Source organism: Mercenaria mercenaria, chromosome 4 (genome assembly GCF_021730395.1).
Source record: "Mercenaria mercenaria strain notata chromosome 4, MADL_Memer_1, whole genome shotgun sequence".
In the NCBI taxonomy this organism is placed as follows: Eukaryota; Metazoa; Mollusca; class Bivalvia; order Venerida; family Veneridae; genus Mercenaria; species Mercenaria mercenaria.
This window is the reverse complement of record NC_069364.1, coordinates 96,610,587-96,631,781: the sequence shown is the minus strand read 5'-3', so window position 1 is coordinate 96,631,781 and position 21,195 is coordinate 96,610,587. Positions and strand designations below refer to the sequence as shown.

The following is a 21,195-nucleotide window of genomic DNA, read 5'->3' as shown; positions in this document are numbered from 1 at the left end:
GAAGTAAGGCAAGACTGTTTGCAGATGATATTATAGTATACCTTACAGTCAAGTCCTCATCTGATGCCCAAACACTACAAAAAGATTTGTACGCCCTTGAAAAGTGGGAACAGGACTGGTCAATGGAATTCAATCCAGACAAGTGTGAGGTGCTGAGAATTACTCGCAAACGAAACCCTGTCATGTTTCCTTACACCCTGCATGACAAGGAACTGAAATCTACCGATACCGCTAAATACTTAGGTGTTACACTAACTAAAGACTTAAACTGGTCTGAACATATTAATACTATTTCCTCTAAAGCAAACAACTCTCTTAAATTCATCAAAAGAAATGTTCAGACAACAAACAAAAAGGTCAAAGAGAAAGCCTATAACACCTATGTCCGTCCACAACTCGAGTATTGCTCATCCATCTGGCACCCCTGGCAAAAGTCCCTCTCATACAAAGTCGAAAAAGTGCAAAGATCAGCTGCACGGTTTATCTTTAACGACTATAACTATACAAGCAGTGTAACCCAGATGATTAACACCCTAAACTGGCAAACCTTAGAACAACGGCGCATACAATCTTCTCTCATCTATTTTTACAAAATCCGAACAAATCATGTATGCGTCGACCATAACCATCTAACTCCGACCAGAAACCTGAACTACCTAATTCCACAGTCCCGTACTCAATACCACATGAATTCCTTCTTCCCCCGTACAATCAGACTATGGAATGGCCTTCCCCAATATGTACAGTCCAGCCCCAGCCTCAACATATTTGCTGAGCGGCTGGCCACTGTACATCTGCAGTAACTTCCTTCACTATGTTTTTTAACTTAGCACCTGTAGTAATTTTTATTCTTTGCACCTAATGAGTTTTCTCATTTTTAACACTGCCCAGACAAGCGCCTTCCAGTCATAATCGTTAATGATTGTTGGAAGTATCATGTAGATGTAGATGTAGAGATGTAGATCATATTGTCGCATTGGTTGAAATGTGTGGTCACATGACTAGTAATTCTGTGCAGAACATATTGATGACAACTAGTGACATGTACTTTTTGGGAGTTGTCATGAGTTTTACATGGGTTGTAAGATTTGTTTGGATTCAGGTATTTATTTCTTTGGTTTGCAGTTTATTATTGCTTTGCCTAGATTGCTTTGTTTATGTGCTGTTTCTTGAATAGCGGTTTTATTCATCCTGTGCGCATTCTTCTGTCATTCTTGAATTGGCGCTTGTTTTTGTAATGGCTGATCTACGAACTGCCGCTCCATTCTTTTAACACTTTGCATGAATATTCTGATCTTAACCTTACAGCACAGTTATACAGTTATTACCAGTACACAGAGAACAGGGTATGTTTGTGTGAGGATAGTTGTCAGAATGTAAGAATCAGAGGGGATTTTGTGTTATGTTTTGTGTTACTTATATACATGTTATACATGTACGTAAATATGAAATATATTTAAGATGTGATAAAGTATGTTTCTCTTAATATGTGATATGTTTAGGTTCTGTCAGATATATTGACCACTAGGCTGTGTAATGTTTTACCATTGAGATCTGTGTATCTTATATGTTTTAAAGGATATCTTGTAATGTACTTATTTGTAATATACATGATGTTATATGTGATTAAGTAATTAATTAATGAGTCTATTACAAGTATGTTTAAATAGTATATTAGATGTCATAATTATTGATATCTTTTGTCTGTATGATATCAGCATGATATCCTTTGATATCATTCATTTATTTATGATGCTTACATGTATTTTTCAGACCCAACACTCTATTACAGTGTTTTCAAGTGTATTCCATATCCAAGAGAATGATGTATTGTTTGTATTATTGTATGATGGACAGAAAAGTAATAAACATCTAGTAAACTACCACTGAGTTCAGTCGTGTGGCCCTGCTAGATTTGATACCCTATCTTGTGTTTCTTACCTGCGGGACTTCAGCCGTGTTGGTGTATCTAAAAGAATAAGAATTATTTTTTATCTTAACTAAGTCGTGAAGATAAGATGATGACTGCTTGTTAATTATCTTGAAAGTTTCTATAGCCATATATCTTAATCTTCTAATTTTTAAAGTTGGAAGTTGGGATTTACTTAATAGCCCTTCATAATCTGAGTGATAATCGTTGTAGATGAAACGTAAAGTCCTTTTCTGTATGTTCTCTGTCTTTTTGGTATTTATTTCCCCACAGAAATGCCATGTTAAAGGACAGACATTGAAATTTGAAAGAAAGAAAGAAAGAATAATTTATATTTAGTTTTCCTAGTTTACACAGATGTCTACCAATACGTTTTAAAACATTTAATTGTCTGGAAGCTTTCTCACAAATATTTGAAATATGAGTCTCAAAATTTAACCTAAAGTCAATAGTAACACCTAGCAGATTTATTTCATCATCACAGCTTATTTTATTTCCAGCCAAATCGAAAGTAATATTACACTTTTTAGTTTGATGTCCTATAGCTACTGCCTGAAATTTGTCTAGATTGGCTTGCATTTTATTATCTGAAAACCATTTTATCAAAGATTTGCTGTCACGCTCTAAGGTGGATTTAACTGTGTCTAGATCATGATTTGCAAAGGATAGTGTATTATCATCAGCATATTTTTTTTCAATTCAATTTTATTCAGGTTATAAGATCATAAGAATATAATATCATATTAAAAATCATACATCACATAAACATATGCATATTCAATATAAAAGACAATTATTCTAAGAATATGATATTAATAACTAATCATATGCAAATTTGATCTTATAGCCTGGGATGGCCCATTTAAGTAAACTTAATCACTTATTTCCAATGGGGTCCCTAAAATTATATATTCTGTAAAAATAGACAAAAGCTAAAAATGAATTGTTATTATATAATAAGTAAGTAAATCATCTTTTATATTCTCGTACGATGAATGGGAAAAAAGCAATCAGTAAAAAATCTAAATAAACTAGAAATTGCTTTTGTAAAAAAAGCGCATGTCTCCCCCATTGCAAATGAAATCTGAAAAGTAGATCCCTCGGAAGCACCAAAAACAAGGCAAACAGTGAAAATTGCAGACTCGGTTTGATTGAGTCTGTTCATGAGCAGTAATGGAAAATGCAACACTGCCCATGCCCCCTAGCACCGGCTTAAGCAGTATTCAATCTTCAAATCTAAATGAGTTGAAATCAATGATCCCGAAGGACCAGAAAATATAACAACACTGAGATGAAGTCGGGGCGGCTTTTTACGGCCTATAGGCAAGAAGTCCATAGGGGTCAGGAGCGAAAGTCAAAGAGACACTGATGGTTGGCTGCAACAGGGATCACCTACTTGTCATGTCCAGACATCCCGCTATATTTCAACACTCTTGGCCTAGTGGTTCTCAAGTCACTGTTCAGGCTCCTGTGACATTGACCTTTGATCAAGTGACCTCAAAATAAATAGGGGTCATTTACTCTGCATGTCCAATCATCCTATTAAGTTTCAACATTCTAGGTCAAGTGGTTCTCAAGTTATTTTCCAGAAATGATTTTACATGACCAGGCCACTGTGACATTGACCTTTAATAAACTGACCCCAAAATCAATAGGGATCATCTACTCTGCGTGTCCAATCATCCTATGAAGTTTCAACATTCTGGGTCAAATGGTTTTAAAGTTATTGATCGGAAATTGTTTTCCATGTATAGGCTCCTGAGACCTTGACCTTTAACAGAGTGACCGCAAAACCGACAGAGGTCATCTAATCTGCATGTTCAATCATCCTATGAAGTTTCAACATTCTGGATCAAGAAGTTCTCAAGTTATTGATCGAAAATGGTTATCAATGTTAAGACCCCTGTAACCTTGACCTTTAACGGAGTGACCCCAAAATAATAGGGGTCATTTACTCTGCATGAACAATCATCCTATTTAGTTTCAACATTCTGGGTCGAGAGGTTCTCAAGTTATTGACTGGAAACGGTTTTCCATGTTCAGGCCCCTGTGACCTTGACCTTTAACAGAGTGACCTCAAAATCGTTAGGGGCCATCTACTCTGCATGATCAATCATTCTGTTAAGTTTCAACATTCTGGGTCAATTGGTTCTCAAGTTACTGACCGGAAATGTTTTTCAATGTTCAGGCCCCTATGACCTTGACCTTTAAGGGAGTGACCTCAAAATCGATAGGAGTCATCTACTTTGCATGTACAATCATCCTATGAAGTTTCAACATTCTGGATCAAGTGGTTCTCTAGTTATTGATCGGAAATGGTTTTCAATGTTCAGGCCCCTGTGACCTTGACCTTTGACAGAGTGACCCCAAGATCGATAGGGGTCATCTACTTTTCATGATCAATCATTCTATGAAGTTTCAACATTCTGGGTCAAATGGTTCTCTAGTTATTGATCGGACATAGTTTTCAATGTTCAGGCCCCTGTGACCTTGACCTTTGACAGAGTGACCCCAAAAACACTGTGAAGTTTGAAGGTTCTAGGTCAAATGGTTCTCCAGTTATTGCTTGGAAATGAAGTGTGAAGTACGGATGGACGGGCGGACGGACGGACAGGGCAAAAACAATATGTCTCCCCCAGAGGGGTGGGGGAGACATAATAATGAATCTACAAACTAAAACTGAAACTGTATCTATAGACCTATACATATAAATATCTCTAAAAAAATTCACTATAAAATACCATTTTGTATCTGCCTCGCACATTTATGTAGATGTTTCTTTATTTCTTGTTTGAAACAGTTTTTGGATTTTATCTTTTTTTATAAAATCAGGCAGTTTACTCCAGTCATGTATAGCATTAAAAAAGAAAGTACTGTCTACAAAACTATGATTTTTTGGAATAATAAAATTTAGTTGACTGAATCTTGTTTTGGTATGTAAAGATGACACCCTCTGAAAGTTATGATTGAGATATTCTGGGGATTTGCCATGGAATATATTGAAAACATGATTTAGACGGAGTTGTCGGACCCTATCCTCAACTCTTAACATATTGACCATCTCAAGAGTATCACAAGTCACCGATGACCTTGGTGGCAAATTGAAAATAAACCGAACGACCTTATTTTGAGTAACCTGCAGCCTATGTTGTAATGCCTTTGAAAGTCCAGAATACCAAGATGAACATGAAGTCGAAATGACTGAATCAGAGCATTAATCAGTGGTTTCTTAGTTTGAATGCTGAAATTGTTACAATGACGATATAAGAACTTCACTCAACCATTGACCTTGTTCAAGATTGAACCAACTATTTGATCACCAGAGAGAGGCTGGTCAAGTACCACACCCAGATATTTGACACTTTTTTGAAAAGGAATAACACGACCTTTGCAGACAACCTTGAACGAATTGACCTTTTTAAGTTTTTTAACTGATCCAAATAACATACATTCTGTTTTGCCCAAGTGCAAAGATAGCTTATTGTCAACAAGCCACGTCGAACATTTTTCCATGACCTTACCAAGTTTATCCGATATAACACTTGGATCTGTATGTGAAAACAATATGATACTGTCGTCTGCATACAAGATGAGCTTGCAGTCAGATTCAGCACAAGAAGATATATCGTTGACATAGCACAAAAACTACAGGGGGCCAAGTATACTCCCCTGAGGCACACCACAAGTAACCTTTGCTGGAGCTGATTGAACCTTATTGATGTTGACCAACTGAGACCTATCAGTAAGATACGAACGAAACCATTCAATAGATTGAACTCCCATGTGTTTAAGTTTATCACATAGGATCCCATGATCCACAGTATCAAAAGCTTTTTGGAGATCCAGCATAACCATTCCAGAGTACAGTCCTTTTGCATTGTTTTCCTTAATATGATCCTGTAAATGAATGAGACAAGTATACGTCGAGTATGATGACCTAAAACCTGATTGAAACTGATAGAGTAAGGAATGTTGACCTAAGTACTCAGAAAACTGATTGTAGACACTGCGTTCTAAGATCTTAGACACCACACTGAGAATACTGACTGGCCGATAATTACCAACTTCTAGAGGAGATGACTTTTTATAGATAGGAGAAACCCGTGCCGACTTCATGTCGTCGGGAACAGAACCTGGATCAATCGAGAGATTAATAATGAAAGTGACAGGGAGTTTAAGAACATCTGCACCATCTCTAACAAATCATAAAGTTGACTATCTTGAACAAAATGAAATATGTCATTAAGGAGATATTAAAAAGCACATGCCCTAATATTGAGCCTTAAGGAACCCCTTTATATATTTCTTTGAAATCACTTTTGACCTGACCTAATTTGATACACTGTTTTCGTTCACTTAGATAACTGACAATTAAGTTCAAAGAATTTTCAGATACACCATAACTTTTTAATTTGAGAGTTAGTAAGTCGTGTGGCAAACAATCAAAAGCTTTGGACAGGTCCATTAAAACTGATGCTATATATTTATTATCATCGGATGCTTGTTTCCAGTCCTCGGTTAGTCTGAGTAGAGTTGTCTGACAGCCGTAACCTGATCTAAATGCTAACAGATATGTATTGTAATGTTGGTCAAAAAACTGGGATAGTTGTGTATTTATTGCTCTCTCAAATGCTTTTGATATAGCAGGTGGTATACTGACGGGACGGTAATTTCTTTTGTTTAATTTGCTATTTTTCTTATGTAAAGGTGTTACTTGTGCTATTTTTAAATTATCTGGGAATATTGATGTTTCAAAGGACTTATTCACCATAGAGATAATATGGCTTGAGGTAGTTTGCTTTGATAATTTAAGTAACATTTGGGAGATACCATCAATGCCAGTGGCCTTTTTATACTTAATTTATCTATTTGTTTATCTACAAAAGAAGGTTCAACTGGGTGGAAGAAAATTTCTGACTGAACATTATTATTTCATTATATTGCTATTATACTAGGGTGATTTTTTTCTACTGGTATTGTATTATTTCCAATATTTTGGGCAACATTTACAAAGAACTGATTAAAAATATTGCATACTTCTTCTTGATCTGTAATTATATTTCCTCCCTCACTTAAAACGGTATCTTTTCGAGTTGCGTTTCCTTTATTTGTTAGAAAAGGTTTTACATTAGACCAAAAGTTCCCCACACAACGGTCAATGAAATATTTATTCATGGATTTTCTTCTGATGCTAGTAACCAAATTCCTCTGCTTTCTAAAGTTTTCCCAGTTTTTCGTAATAACATCCTCCCTTTGTAAATTGCATTTTTAATGTTTTGTTCATAAAAGGAGACGGCCGTAGTATTACTCTCTTCTTCTTTATAGGAGCATGCAAGTTTGCAGTTTCCAAAAAAAAATATCACTAGAATCACTGTAAATTTTATTCACATCCTCTTGAGAAGTATCTTATTTTAAAAGATTGGCTTTAATATCAGAATTAAAATTTTCTTCGTTAAAATGCTTAAAACTTCTGTAGGAACAGAATTTGTTTTTTGACTTTTGGATCTCCTGTTTGAATTGTATACCAATAAAATTATGGCAGTCACTTAGTCCGCAGTCAAAGTTACGTATAATACCTGAACGATTTTTACTGTTTGTCAATATAACATCAGTTAGAGTATGATTAGCTTTGTTTGAAAAACAAGTAGGTTCTGATACAATGTTCACCAAGTCAAAAATATCACAAGAGTTTTTTAGAGTCTGACACTTTTCATTAATTGACATGTTGTAGTTAAGATCACCTATAACCATTATATTATCATATTTACAAAATGCTTTATCTAAGGTATTGTCAAAAAAATTCTGAAAAACTGAATTTGAAAGGCATCTTAAAAATGATCATTATTATTATTATTATACCAGATTTATTTAGCGCCCTTTTCATGATAAAGACGTTACATATAGCGAACGCAGCCACAAAGGGCGCAAAATTCATCCTCTACTAGTACAGACACAGAGCGATCTGACCAGAGGGACAGAGTTTGATAAAGCCCCCAGAACAGATAGAGAGAAATCATTAGTAGATATAGGCCTGTCCGGCTAACTTAGCCTAACTCTTTGCGAATAGACAGTCTGGTTCTTTAACGTGATCGGTGTATAGCTCCGATACACGCGAAGCCGTCTTTCCTGGGAAGAACCAGTACAGGCCTCTAGTTAGGTGGGAGACACCCAAGAGCATCTCAGAAATTTCCAGTGCCTGGACCGGGATTCGAACCCCGGACCTCTGGATTGACAGTCAAGCGTGTTACCGCCGGCCCATCAATTGATATTGCGACCTGAACAAGATCGCAATTAATCAATTGGGATTTCAAAAATAATTTTTATTCTTTTACAGCACACCCACATCAGTTGATCGTCATGTAGGTTTAGTTTTGTTTGTTACAACATTTAGATAGACAGATGTGGACATAGAATTCAAAGAATTAATTGTAGTACATTGTCTCTTATTGTGGTTTTACAGTGTTTCTCTATGTTTATCATTATGTTAAATTCATCTGTCTTACTATGAATAAAATGATTGTTTGCAATGACTAGTTGTAAAGGCCACCGACAAAAGTGCAAACAGTGCTGTGACACATGCACTCACTGAAAACCTCGGCCATATTTCTATGTTTGTTATTGTAGATAGTTGCCAAACTGTTTCAGCAAAGTTATACGTGATGAATAAAAGCATATAAAACATAAACTGTTACACTGAAATCACACAGTTCTATGGAAATTTTGAATGCCATGAACAAACCCAGTTATACCCTTAAGACAATAATTTATATTTCATGGTGCTAGAATTTTTAATGCAAACAGTTTCCAATTTGGAACGGAATGATATATATAAATTAAACGAGATATTTGACAACAACTATTATGTCACTCGATTCTTGAAAAAAGCTATTGAGCAAACCACGCAATGGGCAACAAGAACATTTTGATTAACCTTATAGGAAAATGTTCTGTTGTGCATAGTTTATACATAGTATGGATTAGGCAACGCGTTTTGTGCTGAAAACGACCAATGATTTTGACATTGGATCAGTCGAGCTTTTCTGAAAAGAGAAGTCAGTGTAGATTCTCAAGCAAAAAATGTCTCATTTCAAACATAACTCCTTTTGTTATAGATTGTCAACGGTTTCGTACGAGTTCTTTATATATTAAGCAATACAATGTTTTACCTGCAATGTTAGTTCCTAGTTATTTAGACAATATACAAATTACCTAAATTTGTGTCGATATATATTATTTATAATTAGTCTTGTATTGAAATAACAGATATACAGACAAAGGTGCTACGATTTCATAGAAACAAACCTAAATAAATGCTAATATTTTTTCTTTGTTACACAAGGTAGATGATATATGTTAAAACAAGGATTTATGTAAAACAGTTATCAAGTATATTTATTATTTAAACTGTTAATTCGCCTTAAATATATATTAAATCCAATATAAAACGAATATTTTATTATCTTTTTCGTATTTTCCAGGAATTCAAATGATCTTTTATTGCTCAGTTTTCCGGGCTTTACCTACCTATAATAACAACATGTGAATACTGAAATACCATGGCAATGTTGGGTTCAATGGGGTGTAGAATGTAAAAGAATGTAAATACTTCTAAGCCACTGAATTCCCCTAGGAAAACTTGACAACTAATTACGGAAAATTTGACATGAATTCAAACCTTACCGTCCTTGTCACTTGAAAGAGGATTTGGAAGTAATAATATCCAGAGATAAATAACATACCCATTCTGAAGATAAAAGTTTGGTACTATAACGATATAAATTGTTGGTTTAGGGTCAGAGACCACTAATTCAAAAAAGTACAGGGAACTTACTGGGAATGAGGTAAGTGTATACCTGGGAATAAGGTAACGTCTGCGCGTTCTGATTGGTCAGTCATGTAAACAAACCCAGGAAGTGATTATTTTTTCAAAATGTATATTTTTTTCACTGCATTTACAGTATCTTATTATACATTTTGACAAAATCTGCTACATTTTATGTGTATTGAAAAAAAGTTTTATCAAACGATTTTCTCCCGCCATGTCAATGATGTAAATAGGGGGTCATCTCATTCACACGAAAATTACTTAAATAAAGTATCACTATTCATATGTTTTTCGTCCGATATTTTGGTAGAACTAAGATAGTTCTTGAAAGACTTGTAATTAGATATACATGTTCCGATGTATGGAAGGCCGTACACGCCATAATGTTACAATGTAAGTCTAAGGGAAAACAGTTGGTGGTCTCTGACCTTAGACAAAAATTCTTAATGTAGGCAATGGAGCTGAAATATAGACTTCAAAAATACTCTGCTTTTATTAGATGTATGTGTACATAGTTAATCTCATCAATGTTCATAATTTGGAACAATAAAGGCAGGATCATTCACGGAAAAAGAGTAATCTGAGCGAGAAAAATGATCCTTGGTTATCTTTTTTTTTGGAAAAAATGGAGACAACTCAAGAAATCTTTATTGTAGGCTTTGCTGAATAAGTACTTTTCATCTCTTTCAAAAATTGCCCCTTTTTATACACAGGCATGCAGGAAACATGCATAATTAGTGCAAATGGATTTATAATTGGTCAGTGATCAGCAATTTGAAAAGAAAAATATGAGATTCGATCAAGAAATGATACGGGGAAATTGTGACATTTCTACAGTGAAATTCGTCAGTAAAATAGAAATTGTGGACTGCACAGGTCGCTCAACACAACAAAAACGAAAATGTTGCATGCTCGGTTTGATTGAGCCTGTACATGGACGATAGTGGAAATGCACGCTACCGTCCACACCCTCTAGCCCCAGGTTGAGCATTAAATGTCTTTAAATTACATTCTGGTACGTATAACATGTGTAAATGTAAAGTTCTGCTCAACCCGGAGCTAAAGGGCGCAAACGGTAGCTTGCATTTCCATTACCATCCATGAACAGGCTAAATCAAAGCGAGCCTGCAACATTTTCGTTTTCGTTTTTGTGGTGTTGGGCGACCTGTGGTTTTCCATTTTTCCATTTTCTTGAGTATTTTGCACCAGGATCACTTGTATATAAACATATCCCACCAACAGAATAGTAAGACTTAAAAAAGTAATAGTTAACTAATGACTGTTGGGTTCTTCAGGCAGATAACTACCAAATCAAATATAAGCCTCAGCAGGTCTATCACAAGTAGTCCATATATAAATAGTGCTAATCTTTCACCCTTTCCTCATGCCCTTTCTCAGTAGCATCATGTTTTCTTTTACTCCAGTGCATTTCAGTAGGCATCACTTAGCATTCTATCGAAATCGACATGTTAGATAGAAATTGGAAGAAGCGAAAAGGAGTAAATTCAGCGGGTTGTATTTAACGAACTGTAATTTTCTTATATAAAAGTTAACACCCACTTTTCTTTTTGTTTTTCTAAAGTAGCGATATAGTTCTTTATGGGAATATAAGTCTCTGAAAATCTGATATGCTAGAAAATGTTGAAAAACCGTTTCAAAGTGAGTGGATTTTATATGAAATAAAGAACAGCCGGATTTAGTGATGTTCAGCCTATAAGGGGCAATACATGGGTTTTTGCCAAACTCCTCGAAAATGAATGAAAAGGTCATTAATCTATTCTAAATGATGTAAAATGGTGACAAATGGCTAAAAACTCTTAAATTTCTTGTAATTTTGGAATTTAGACCCCCTTTTTGACCAGATGGTCCTATTTTGGTCGATTTTAGGACATAGTAAGTACATTTTCTCACAATTTAGCACTGCAAATGTCTAAATGTTACTGAAATTAGCATGTTTCTGATTAAAAACACCTATAATCTTAACGATTAAATGGATCTTGAATCAAAATTACATGAACAATGTAATAAAATTTGAGATATTGATTGCACAGGGCAAAACTTCGGGTATTTTTAGAATGGGTGTGACCTGTAATAAATGCTGATTTCTTCCGATTTTCTCAATATTTTGCAACGAAACTAGGCAGATCATTGTGAAATAGGTGTACCTTGAGAATGGATGTTAAATCTGGAAAAAATAATTTTTCTTTCTTATAGGCAGATCACTACCAAATCAAATGTAAGCCTCCGCAGGTCTAGTCACAAGCAGTCCATATATAAATAGTGCTAATCTTTCTCCCTTAATTTTCTCGCGCCCTTTCCCTGTATCATCGTGTTTTATTTTACTCCAATGCGTTTCAGTATGTATCACTTAGCATTCTATCAAAATCGGCATGTTCCTATCACATGCTATGTAAAAACGGTGGGATAAGAATATAATGTTTTGAAACTAGAAATTGAGCGAAGCGAAAATGAGTAAATTCAGCAGGTTGTATTTAATGAACTGTAATTTTCTTATATAAAAGTTAACACCCAATTTTTTTGTTTTTCTTAAGTAGCGGTATAGTTCTTTATGGGAATATAAGTCTCTGAAAATCTGATATAACTGAAAATGTCGAAAAACCGTTTTAAAATGAGTGGATTTTATATGAAATAAAGAACAGCCGGATTTAGCAGTGTTCAGCCTATCATACTATTTAGTGGTGTATTACCTGTTGAAAAATATCACAACGTGTTGTTTTCTTATCAATTTACTTCCGGTTCCGTTTCAAACTGAAAAATACGCATTTTGTAGTTTTTGAGATTTAATACGAAATGTCGACAATTAATTACAGTAAATGGGATCATATTGAGGTAATTAGACATCGATAATCCTGTTTCGTCAAAGGTTACGTTATGATCTTAAAACGAGTCATCAGTTCCAAGATGAATGACACTTCCACTTGAGAAATTTCTGGAACTTTTGTTTTTTTATGCCCGCAGCATCTACTGATGCGGGAGGCATATATTGATTGTTCTGTCCGTCCTCATCTTCAGACATTACCAGACCTCAGTTTGACCTTGAGCTCATTTTGAACTTGGGTTGCTTTATATGGGCTATCTCTTGGTTTTGGACTTGGGTGCAAAATCTAATCGACAAGGATGCCACTGGTGGCATCAAGCGTTTATTGAACGCAACTCCTTGATTACTTGTGTGAAGAAGGGCAAATGATAATGTCACAGGGTGAGAAAAATTTGCAGCCAGACTGGTGCTCTACCGACCGAGTTACCCAGCCGCTGACACATTTTCTCCCAGTTATAATATTCAACAGGTCCCAGAAAAGTCACAAATTAGCTATATAGCTAAATCTAGCAATAGATAGCTAGAAGTAGATACAAAACCAATACCAATAACGCAAAATATGTCAAAATAAGATGCAAAATGGTCAAAATTACGTCCAAAAGATTTGTAAGATGAAAGACAATAACACAAAACCAAGATCTTTTTAGTCACATTTTCAATAACTGTGGCAGTATTTTGCGATGAATCATCACTGAATTTTTCACTTGTGATAATCATCGTGTATATGACAAATTTATAAATGACTAATCGCAGAAATTCGCAACATGTATTGAAACTGAAACTGCATAGATCTCCATTCTTTGTGATTGTCTTTTATCTCATAAACCATTTGAATGAGATAATAACTATTTTATATTTGATATTCACCTATTTTGAACAATTGTAAACGGTTTTATAGCTATTTCTAGCTATTTATAGCTAGATTTTACTATATAGCTAATTTGTGACTTTTCTGGGACCTGTTCAAGTTCTATACCATGATAATAATATGAAATTATGCGTTGCCTCTTTTACAGGAAACGAAAAATTCATTATTTCTCAGTTATATTTCAATGTACATATGAGCGATATCATATAGGGCCATCATGGCCCACTTGTTAAATGTTGACAGGGAGTTTGATTGGCAGATATTAAGTAGGATTTTCTTCCATATGATAGGACATGAGTAGGCCAGAGACTTTCTGCAAAGTTCTAATCCTGGTTTACGTACGTTTAGTAATTGTTGTGTGTGTGATCTGAGGGCAGTATTATTTGAATGTGAGAATAAATTAAGACATGTACTGTGGGAAATGTTTATTGATTGATTTGTAAACAAAGATTGCTTTTTATACGCCCGAAGGGAAGTATTATGTTATACCCCCGGCGTCTGTCCGTTCGTCGGAGTATACGATTCCGACTAGTGGTTAAGTGGTCAACGTTAACTTTTTGCATGAAGGCACTTTACTCACGAACCACTGCACCCAGGACCTTCAAACTTCATATGCTGATAGTACTTACTGAGTACACCACCCCTACTGACATTGGGGTCACCAGGTCAAAGGTCAAGGTCACAGGGGCCAACGTTAACTTTTTGCATGAAGGCACTTTACTCGCAAACCACTGCACCCAGGATCTTTTTTTCAAACTTCATGTGCTGATAGTACTTATTGAGTACACCACTCCTACTGACTTTGGGGTCACCAGGTCAAAGGTCAAGGTCACAGGGGCCAACGTTAACTTTTTGCATGAAGGCACTTTACTCGCGAACCACTTCATCCGGGACTTTCAAACTTTACATGCTGATAGTACTGACTTTATGAGTACATCAACCCCACTGAATTTGGGGTCACCAGGTCAAAGGTCAAGGTGCTGCGGGGGCATTTGTCACCATCAGTGACAGCTCTTGTTATACAGTAGTTTGAAACATTTATAGATAATACTGAATGACCATTAGTATTACAACAGGCATGTGTGGTGTGATTTTTTGTTTTGGCTTGTGTGTCATGACCCCTTGCATATGCATTATCAAATTTTGCCAGTCTACACACAGCACAGTGCGATTTGACAAGCTCATCTTCCTTACACTAATCAAAACTAACAATTGAAAATTAATTTTAAGATTCTCATCCCTGTCTTAAACTCCCGCTGATCAAATTGCGAATATCCAAAATGCTATGTCAGTTTCAGTTTATTTCAACAAGCATGAAGGCCTCCGGCCCATATACACAATATTTACATAGCTAAGCTTATACAATACATGCATACAGTTTGTACTTGTGTGATACCCAGCTGACATTTTATTAAATATAATACACAAATAATACAGTAATTATTCAGTTCGTCACATATTATACAAATTTCATATTACCTATTGTCACTATATTCCACTCTTAACTTAAATGCATAATATATGTATATTGCCAAGTTTCTTATAATATTAACATTGGTACTTGACATCAAAATACAAAATTTATTAACATTTGGATATCTAAAATATTTTTCTTGCAGATATTTTTGTCGTATATTTCTATATATTGGACAAATAAGTATAAAATGGTACTCGTCTTCGACACAATTTTTACAATAAAAACATAATCTATCATTTTTAGGTATACCCAAATGTCTTCCTTTTTCTATTAATAGTTGGTGAGATGAGGATCTTAGAGAGACGATACTTGATCTAAACTTAACTATATCTATAGCATCTACATATGCTTCGACATCAAAATTTGTCTTAAATACATGGTAATATGTTAATTTTCTATTCTCAGCACATTTTGTGTTCCACATTTGCAGATACTGGTCTTTTAGACGTTGCAAATAGGTATATATGAAAACATTTTGATTGTTTACTTTTTGACTTTCCCAAATATATCCAAATCCATTACTGTACAAATTACGTTTAATAACACTGGCCCAGTTACTGTATCCAAGGGAATCTAATTTTAATAACATGTTATAGCATTTTTTCACATATCGACAGTCAGGCATTTCTAAAATCTTGATCCAGTACTTAATACATCTTTTTTGTGCTACAATATACATAGGATATCGACCACAGTCTCCCATAATAGCTTCATTACATGCTTTAAGGGAAGCATTTAAGAACCGTTTACATGCATATATATGTACTCTTTCAGTATTTTCCATCATATGGATTCCCCATAACTCAGACCCATAAAGTAGTACAGGTACAACTTTAGTATCAAATATCTTAAAATATGTTTTGTGTGACATAGGTAATACATTATTCAAACTCTGCAAGAGGGAAACAATAACCCTTTTAGCTTTTGAAGCCATACAATCAGCCATTTTAAACAATGACATACGGCATGTGAATTGTAAACCTACATACATAAAAGAATTTTGTGTTTCAATACGAGTACCGTCATAAAACCATTTTTCATTTTTGACAGCTGACCACCATTTTTAAATACAACTACTTTTGTCTTGCTAATATTAACAGACAGATGCCAATCTATACAATATTGATGCACAGCATTTAATTGTTTCTGTAATCCTACCACTGTGTCGGAAACAAGGGCAACATCATCTGCAAACATTAATGTAAATACTTCAACCACATCTGGACTCAACTGAACACCATGTGACCCACAATTTTCTACTACTGATGCTAATTCATTGATAAATAAACAAAATAAGATTGGACTCAGCTTACATCCTTGTCTTAGTCCAATAGGGCAGTCAAATATATTTGAACAGACAGATCCGTTTCTTACACAAGCCTTAACTGTATTGTATACTGCTTGTATAGATTTGAATAAATGACCTTTTATACCACTTTGATTTAAGGCTTGGTAAAGTTTTGTTCTGTGTACAGAATCAAATGCCTTTTTAAAGTCGATAAAGGCTACATAAAGACTTTTACCTTTTTTACACAAGTATTTGCTTATCATAGAATATAGAATAAAACCATTATCAACTGTGGAATAACCAGAGCGGAAACCGGCCTGGCTCTCCGTAATTTTATCATATGCATTTACATAGAAGGTTATACGTTTATTCAAAATACTTACATATATTTTACTAAATAAATCGACCAGTGATATGCCCCTATAATTGTCAGGTTCATTTAAACTACCCTTTTTATGTACAGGTATTAAAATACAGTGTGTCCAAGCACTAGGGAATTCTTCTGATTTAAATATTCTATTGAACAATTTCCTCAGATATGGCAAAATGACATCAATTCCATATATAAAATGTTCAGCTATCAAATTACCAGAGGAGGCTTTCCTTGGATTTATATCATGTATGGCATCTTTAATTTCTTCATCAGTTATATCGCTGTTAAATAGAATATCTTCGACACTATCATATATATTGGTATCATACTCCACTTCTTGTACATAAACACCATCTTCAGAACTAAATACATTTTTAAAATGATTGAACCATTCATTTATGGAAATATTTGGTTCAGCCACATTTTTATTCGTCAGACGTTTTAATTTTTTCCAAAATAATTTCGGATCATTCACTGATGAGTCCAGACTTTGTAAACGTCCGGATACTGATACACTCATAAACATTGCCCAATTCTCCAGTTTAAAAAATATATTTGACAAATTGTGATGATGAAAAGATAATTTAACAGCATTGGAAAGTATCTGATATTAAAATCTGCAATGACAATACCTTTTATTGAAGAAAAATATGAAAAATGTGTGTGTGTGTGTGTGTGTGTGTAGATCGTATTCCGCTTTTGTTGTAGCGATGACCGCTTCTGTGCTGTATCGTTGTCATCTCTGGTTACTGTTACACTTATTGTGCTTATTCTCTGTTGCTTTATACAAAAATGTTTTCTAGTATTTTGACTTAATTTTAATTTGAGGGAAGTTGTTCAATTGACTTTAATCAAATCTACCTGAGGCCATCCTTAAAAAATTGTTTGTTTGCGGTAACGCGACCGACTCACGAAAATCGCCGCGACTCAAACAATTTTTTAACCCAAAACTCGGATTTTTTTTTTATCGGTGCCATGTTTTTATTCTTTCCTGTTTCGTTATTTCTTTTTAGTAACTATTTGTATTTGTATAAGTTTTCCTAGACAGTGTTCGTTGAAGTTACAACGAACATGAATGATCGATATGACCGATAAGAAACAAAATGTGTGAATGTTACGCTTTCTGTATACCGCTAATTAACAAGTGACACAAATACGATAATAGGCTGCTCTTCTATGCATTGTTTATCAATTAACTTTTACACATTGATCAATAAATACCTTTGGCAATGACGGACATTATTGTACCAAATACAAACCGCGAGAAGCCCACGTGTCAGTCGGCGCGTGGCATGATTGACATCTGCCAGAAGCTGATTAATATACCAAGCTCCGCCTACTGCCATACTTCCGCTTATGGCGGCGAACAATATTCGAATTCACCGGGATTTTGATTGACAAGGGGCAGTTCTTTCGAACTCGAGACGCATAAAAGAAAATTTCCTTGGGTCAAGCCGACGCACGGGAAATTTTTTTGTGCGGGTCAAATACGAGCTTTTCTCGATAAGTCTACCGAACGCCCTGCCGATTTCCTGATATACTACAAAAATTCATGCAAAAAGTTGTATAGAAAATTCCACATGGACAAATCGTGGTACATAGTGTTATCTGTGCAATACTGCAGACGTATTTAACCGAGTTTTAGATTTGTAAAATAATGAATTTTCTCGTACGTAAAACATCTGGGATAGATAAATTCTTGGATATCATTCTGTCATAATTTCTCAAACAATTTTGCAAACAAATAATAATTTTAGTTTCGATCTTTTGTCGTTGCATAATCTTTTTAATCTGCCCCGAGGATAAAACTGCAGTGACACTGCACAAGTCACTTGGAAAGAGCACAATAAACGTCAGAAATATTAGACAAACAAAATTTTCTTACCTGAAAATTTATTTATAAAGTTAAACATCGTTTCAATGCAATGACTAAAACCAGCGAAAGAAATCCATAATGTTTACATTTCTAGATTTTCCTATTTGCGTGATATTAAATTTCCATGGGTCCAATTTTTCCTATTTTTCAAAACCCAGACTTTACAAACATAGTTATTATTACTGAAATTTTCTGTGACTTAAATAATGTAACTGAAATTCATGCAAATTTTTGACACCTGCCATCAGAAACTGGGTTTAATCTGTTTGACAACTGTTTCTTTTAATGTGTGCCGACAGTAGCAGATCAAAGAAGACACTAGCAGATCAAAGAAGAAGCGTGTATAATGTGTGATGTCATAGTGTTGTCACTGCTATTGAAATGTATTTAATTCAAGAAGTGACTGTGCAATGCTTTTATGGGTTTTTGTGTTTTGACTTTGAGTGCATTAGCAATGGAAGCTTGATTTATTTTGCTGATATGGAATTAACCCAGCTTTTTTTAATTGTATTCATATTCAGATTAGGCTTTTCTTGGTTAAGGCAATCTTTGCAAGAGTGAAAAAAAAAACTTTAATTTGCAGTTTAATCACATTAGATTCACAAGGATAAGAAATTAGATTTACATTGATAAGTATATTTAGTTCCATTTTAAACTTGCATGTCATGGCGCTATTAAAAATCTTTCCGCGTTTCCCTAAAATCACTCCACTTCTCCATAATCTTAGCTGTGGAAGAAATGGCTTCTCCCTAAAATATATTTACATAGCTTAAGCCCTGAGTAAACAATGTAAAACAATTAAGTATTGTCTTAAAATTACATGATACATAGGCTTTGAAGGAGTGCGGTGCTAGTAATCAGACTCAGGTCTACAGGGTATTAAAATATCAATAAGATTTTGCTATGTACTTCAATGCTGAATCCTAAGAAATATAATGTTTTTTATTACCCTAGCCAGTGCAAGGACATTCAAAAGGTCTGGCCAATTATTTTTGTTTAATATATTGATAATCTTAAATTTTTAAGTTCATATGGAGATAATAAGCTCTGTTTCTGACTGGAGTCAGGCTATCTGTTGTTTTTATTGTTATTAAAAAGGTGATATTACTAGTAATATTAGTATTCATACTATGTGAAAACTACCACCCATGCAGATATGTTACAATCAAGTTAGCGTTCTACAGAGAAGTGTTAGTACCCAGAAGGTGTATAAACCAGAGGGTTAAAACCAAAATGCAGGTGTTGTACAATTAGCATACAAAAAAAAAAAAACGAAAAAAAAAAAAATCCCTACCTACCTACTCACACTAAAAATTCTGGGTCGCGTTACTGCAAACAAACAATTTTTTAAGGATGGCCTGAATCTGTTATGTATTTACTGAAAGCTTTGACCAGTTCTTCTCTCACAACATCTGTCGTTTGATCGAATTCTCCAACCAGTGTGGAATTGTGCTGCATTCGATGCCATGTCTGAACAGGATGTCTTCTACTGTTCTCTCTAGTGTCTCTCTCTGCTGACTGTACTTCGGACAACTGAAGATGAAGTGATCTACTGTTTCTGGCACAGGGCAGCTGTCACAATTTTTGGAGCAGTTCTTATCAATTTTTGCCCAGTGGTTATTAAGTTTACTGTGGCCACTTAGAAGCTGATTCAAAATTGAGAAGGTTTTTCTGTCATTTTCACCTGTACAGTTCCTTTTCCCTGCTTTAGTATAAATGTCCTGAATAATGTCTGTCTTTTCTGACAATAAAAACTTATTGTTCCATTTATTTATGACTTTTTCTTTTTCTGTCGCGGCTAATTTGGCTTGTCTGTCAGCAAGTTCATTTCCAGTAATATTCCTGTGTCCAGGTGTCCAGTTAACTATAATTTTGTTTTGTCTGTCTTGCATTTTTGCCAAATATCTTTTGATGTTTGTAATGGACTCTATTTTGGTTGATGGAACTTCTTTACAAAATGCCGATAAGATTGCAGATTGACAATCAGTGAAGAAATGGACAATTCTGTTTTCTATCATACTGGCTTCAGCAAGGAATTGGAGGGCTATTTCAATTCCAACAATTTCTCCAGAGTAATTGTTACTGTTTTTACTGACTCCCTTCTTTAGAAGAACTGGGGTTGAAAAGTATCCCTCTAAATATTCTGCAGCCTCAGCACCAGTGGGACCAGGATTGCCCAGAAATGACCCGTCTGTAAAAGCCAAGACTGTGTGTTCGTCACAAGAATCTATCACTCTATTCACATTTTCAACCTGCATGTCTTTGTTTTCTTTGAATTCACTACTGACTACATATTCCTTCCGTCTTGACAGACCATAGTATTCCCTATTGTACTCAAATTCTTTTTCAGTATTTTCCAGTTGGATATTGTCCCTTAATTCATTAAATACTGTCATTAGAAGTAGGAATGCTGTTGGCTTACCCTTGTGGTTGGTTTCGTCTGATAACCAAGTATTGAAGTCATCTTTGAGAGGGTCTACGCTTCTCTTCTCTGCAATTCTGATTATTTCTTGGGCTTGCCTCAATTTCATATGTAAATCTATTGGAGTACAGTTAGTTAGAATTTCTAGAGTTTCAGTACTTGTGCTTGAAATACATCCTGAAGCCTTCATGCAATATTGGCAGTTTGTCACCGCGAGCAGACGTTCTGACAGCCTACTTTCGTTTTCAAAAACTTTTACAAAAAGATCAAAGCCTATGTGTTTTTATCTAAAATTGA

At 34.8% G+C, this 21,195-nt stretch overlaps 1 protein-coding gene across 1 annotated transcript in view; it reads left to right on the top strand.

Moving 5' to 3' along the window:
- The first annotated feature begins 12,471 nt into the window (after nt 1–12,471).
- The window catches only part of LOC123552491 (hsp90 co-chaperone Cdc37-like), an 84,570-nt gene continuing 75,846 nt past the window's right edge, over nt 12,472–21,195 (top strand). Inside the window, exon 1 of the mRNA XM_045342202.2 lies at nt 12,472–12,605. Within this exon, the coding sequence (XP_045198137.2) occupies nt 12,567–12,605 (39 nt within the window). The 5' untranslated portion in view covers nt 12,472–12,566. The remainder of the gene's footprint in view (nt 12,606–21,195) is intronic.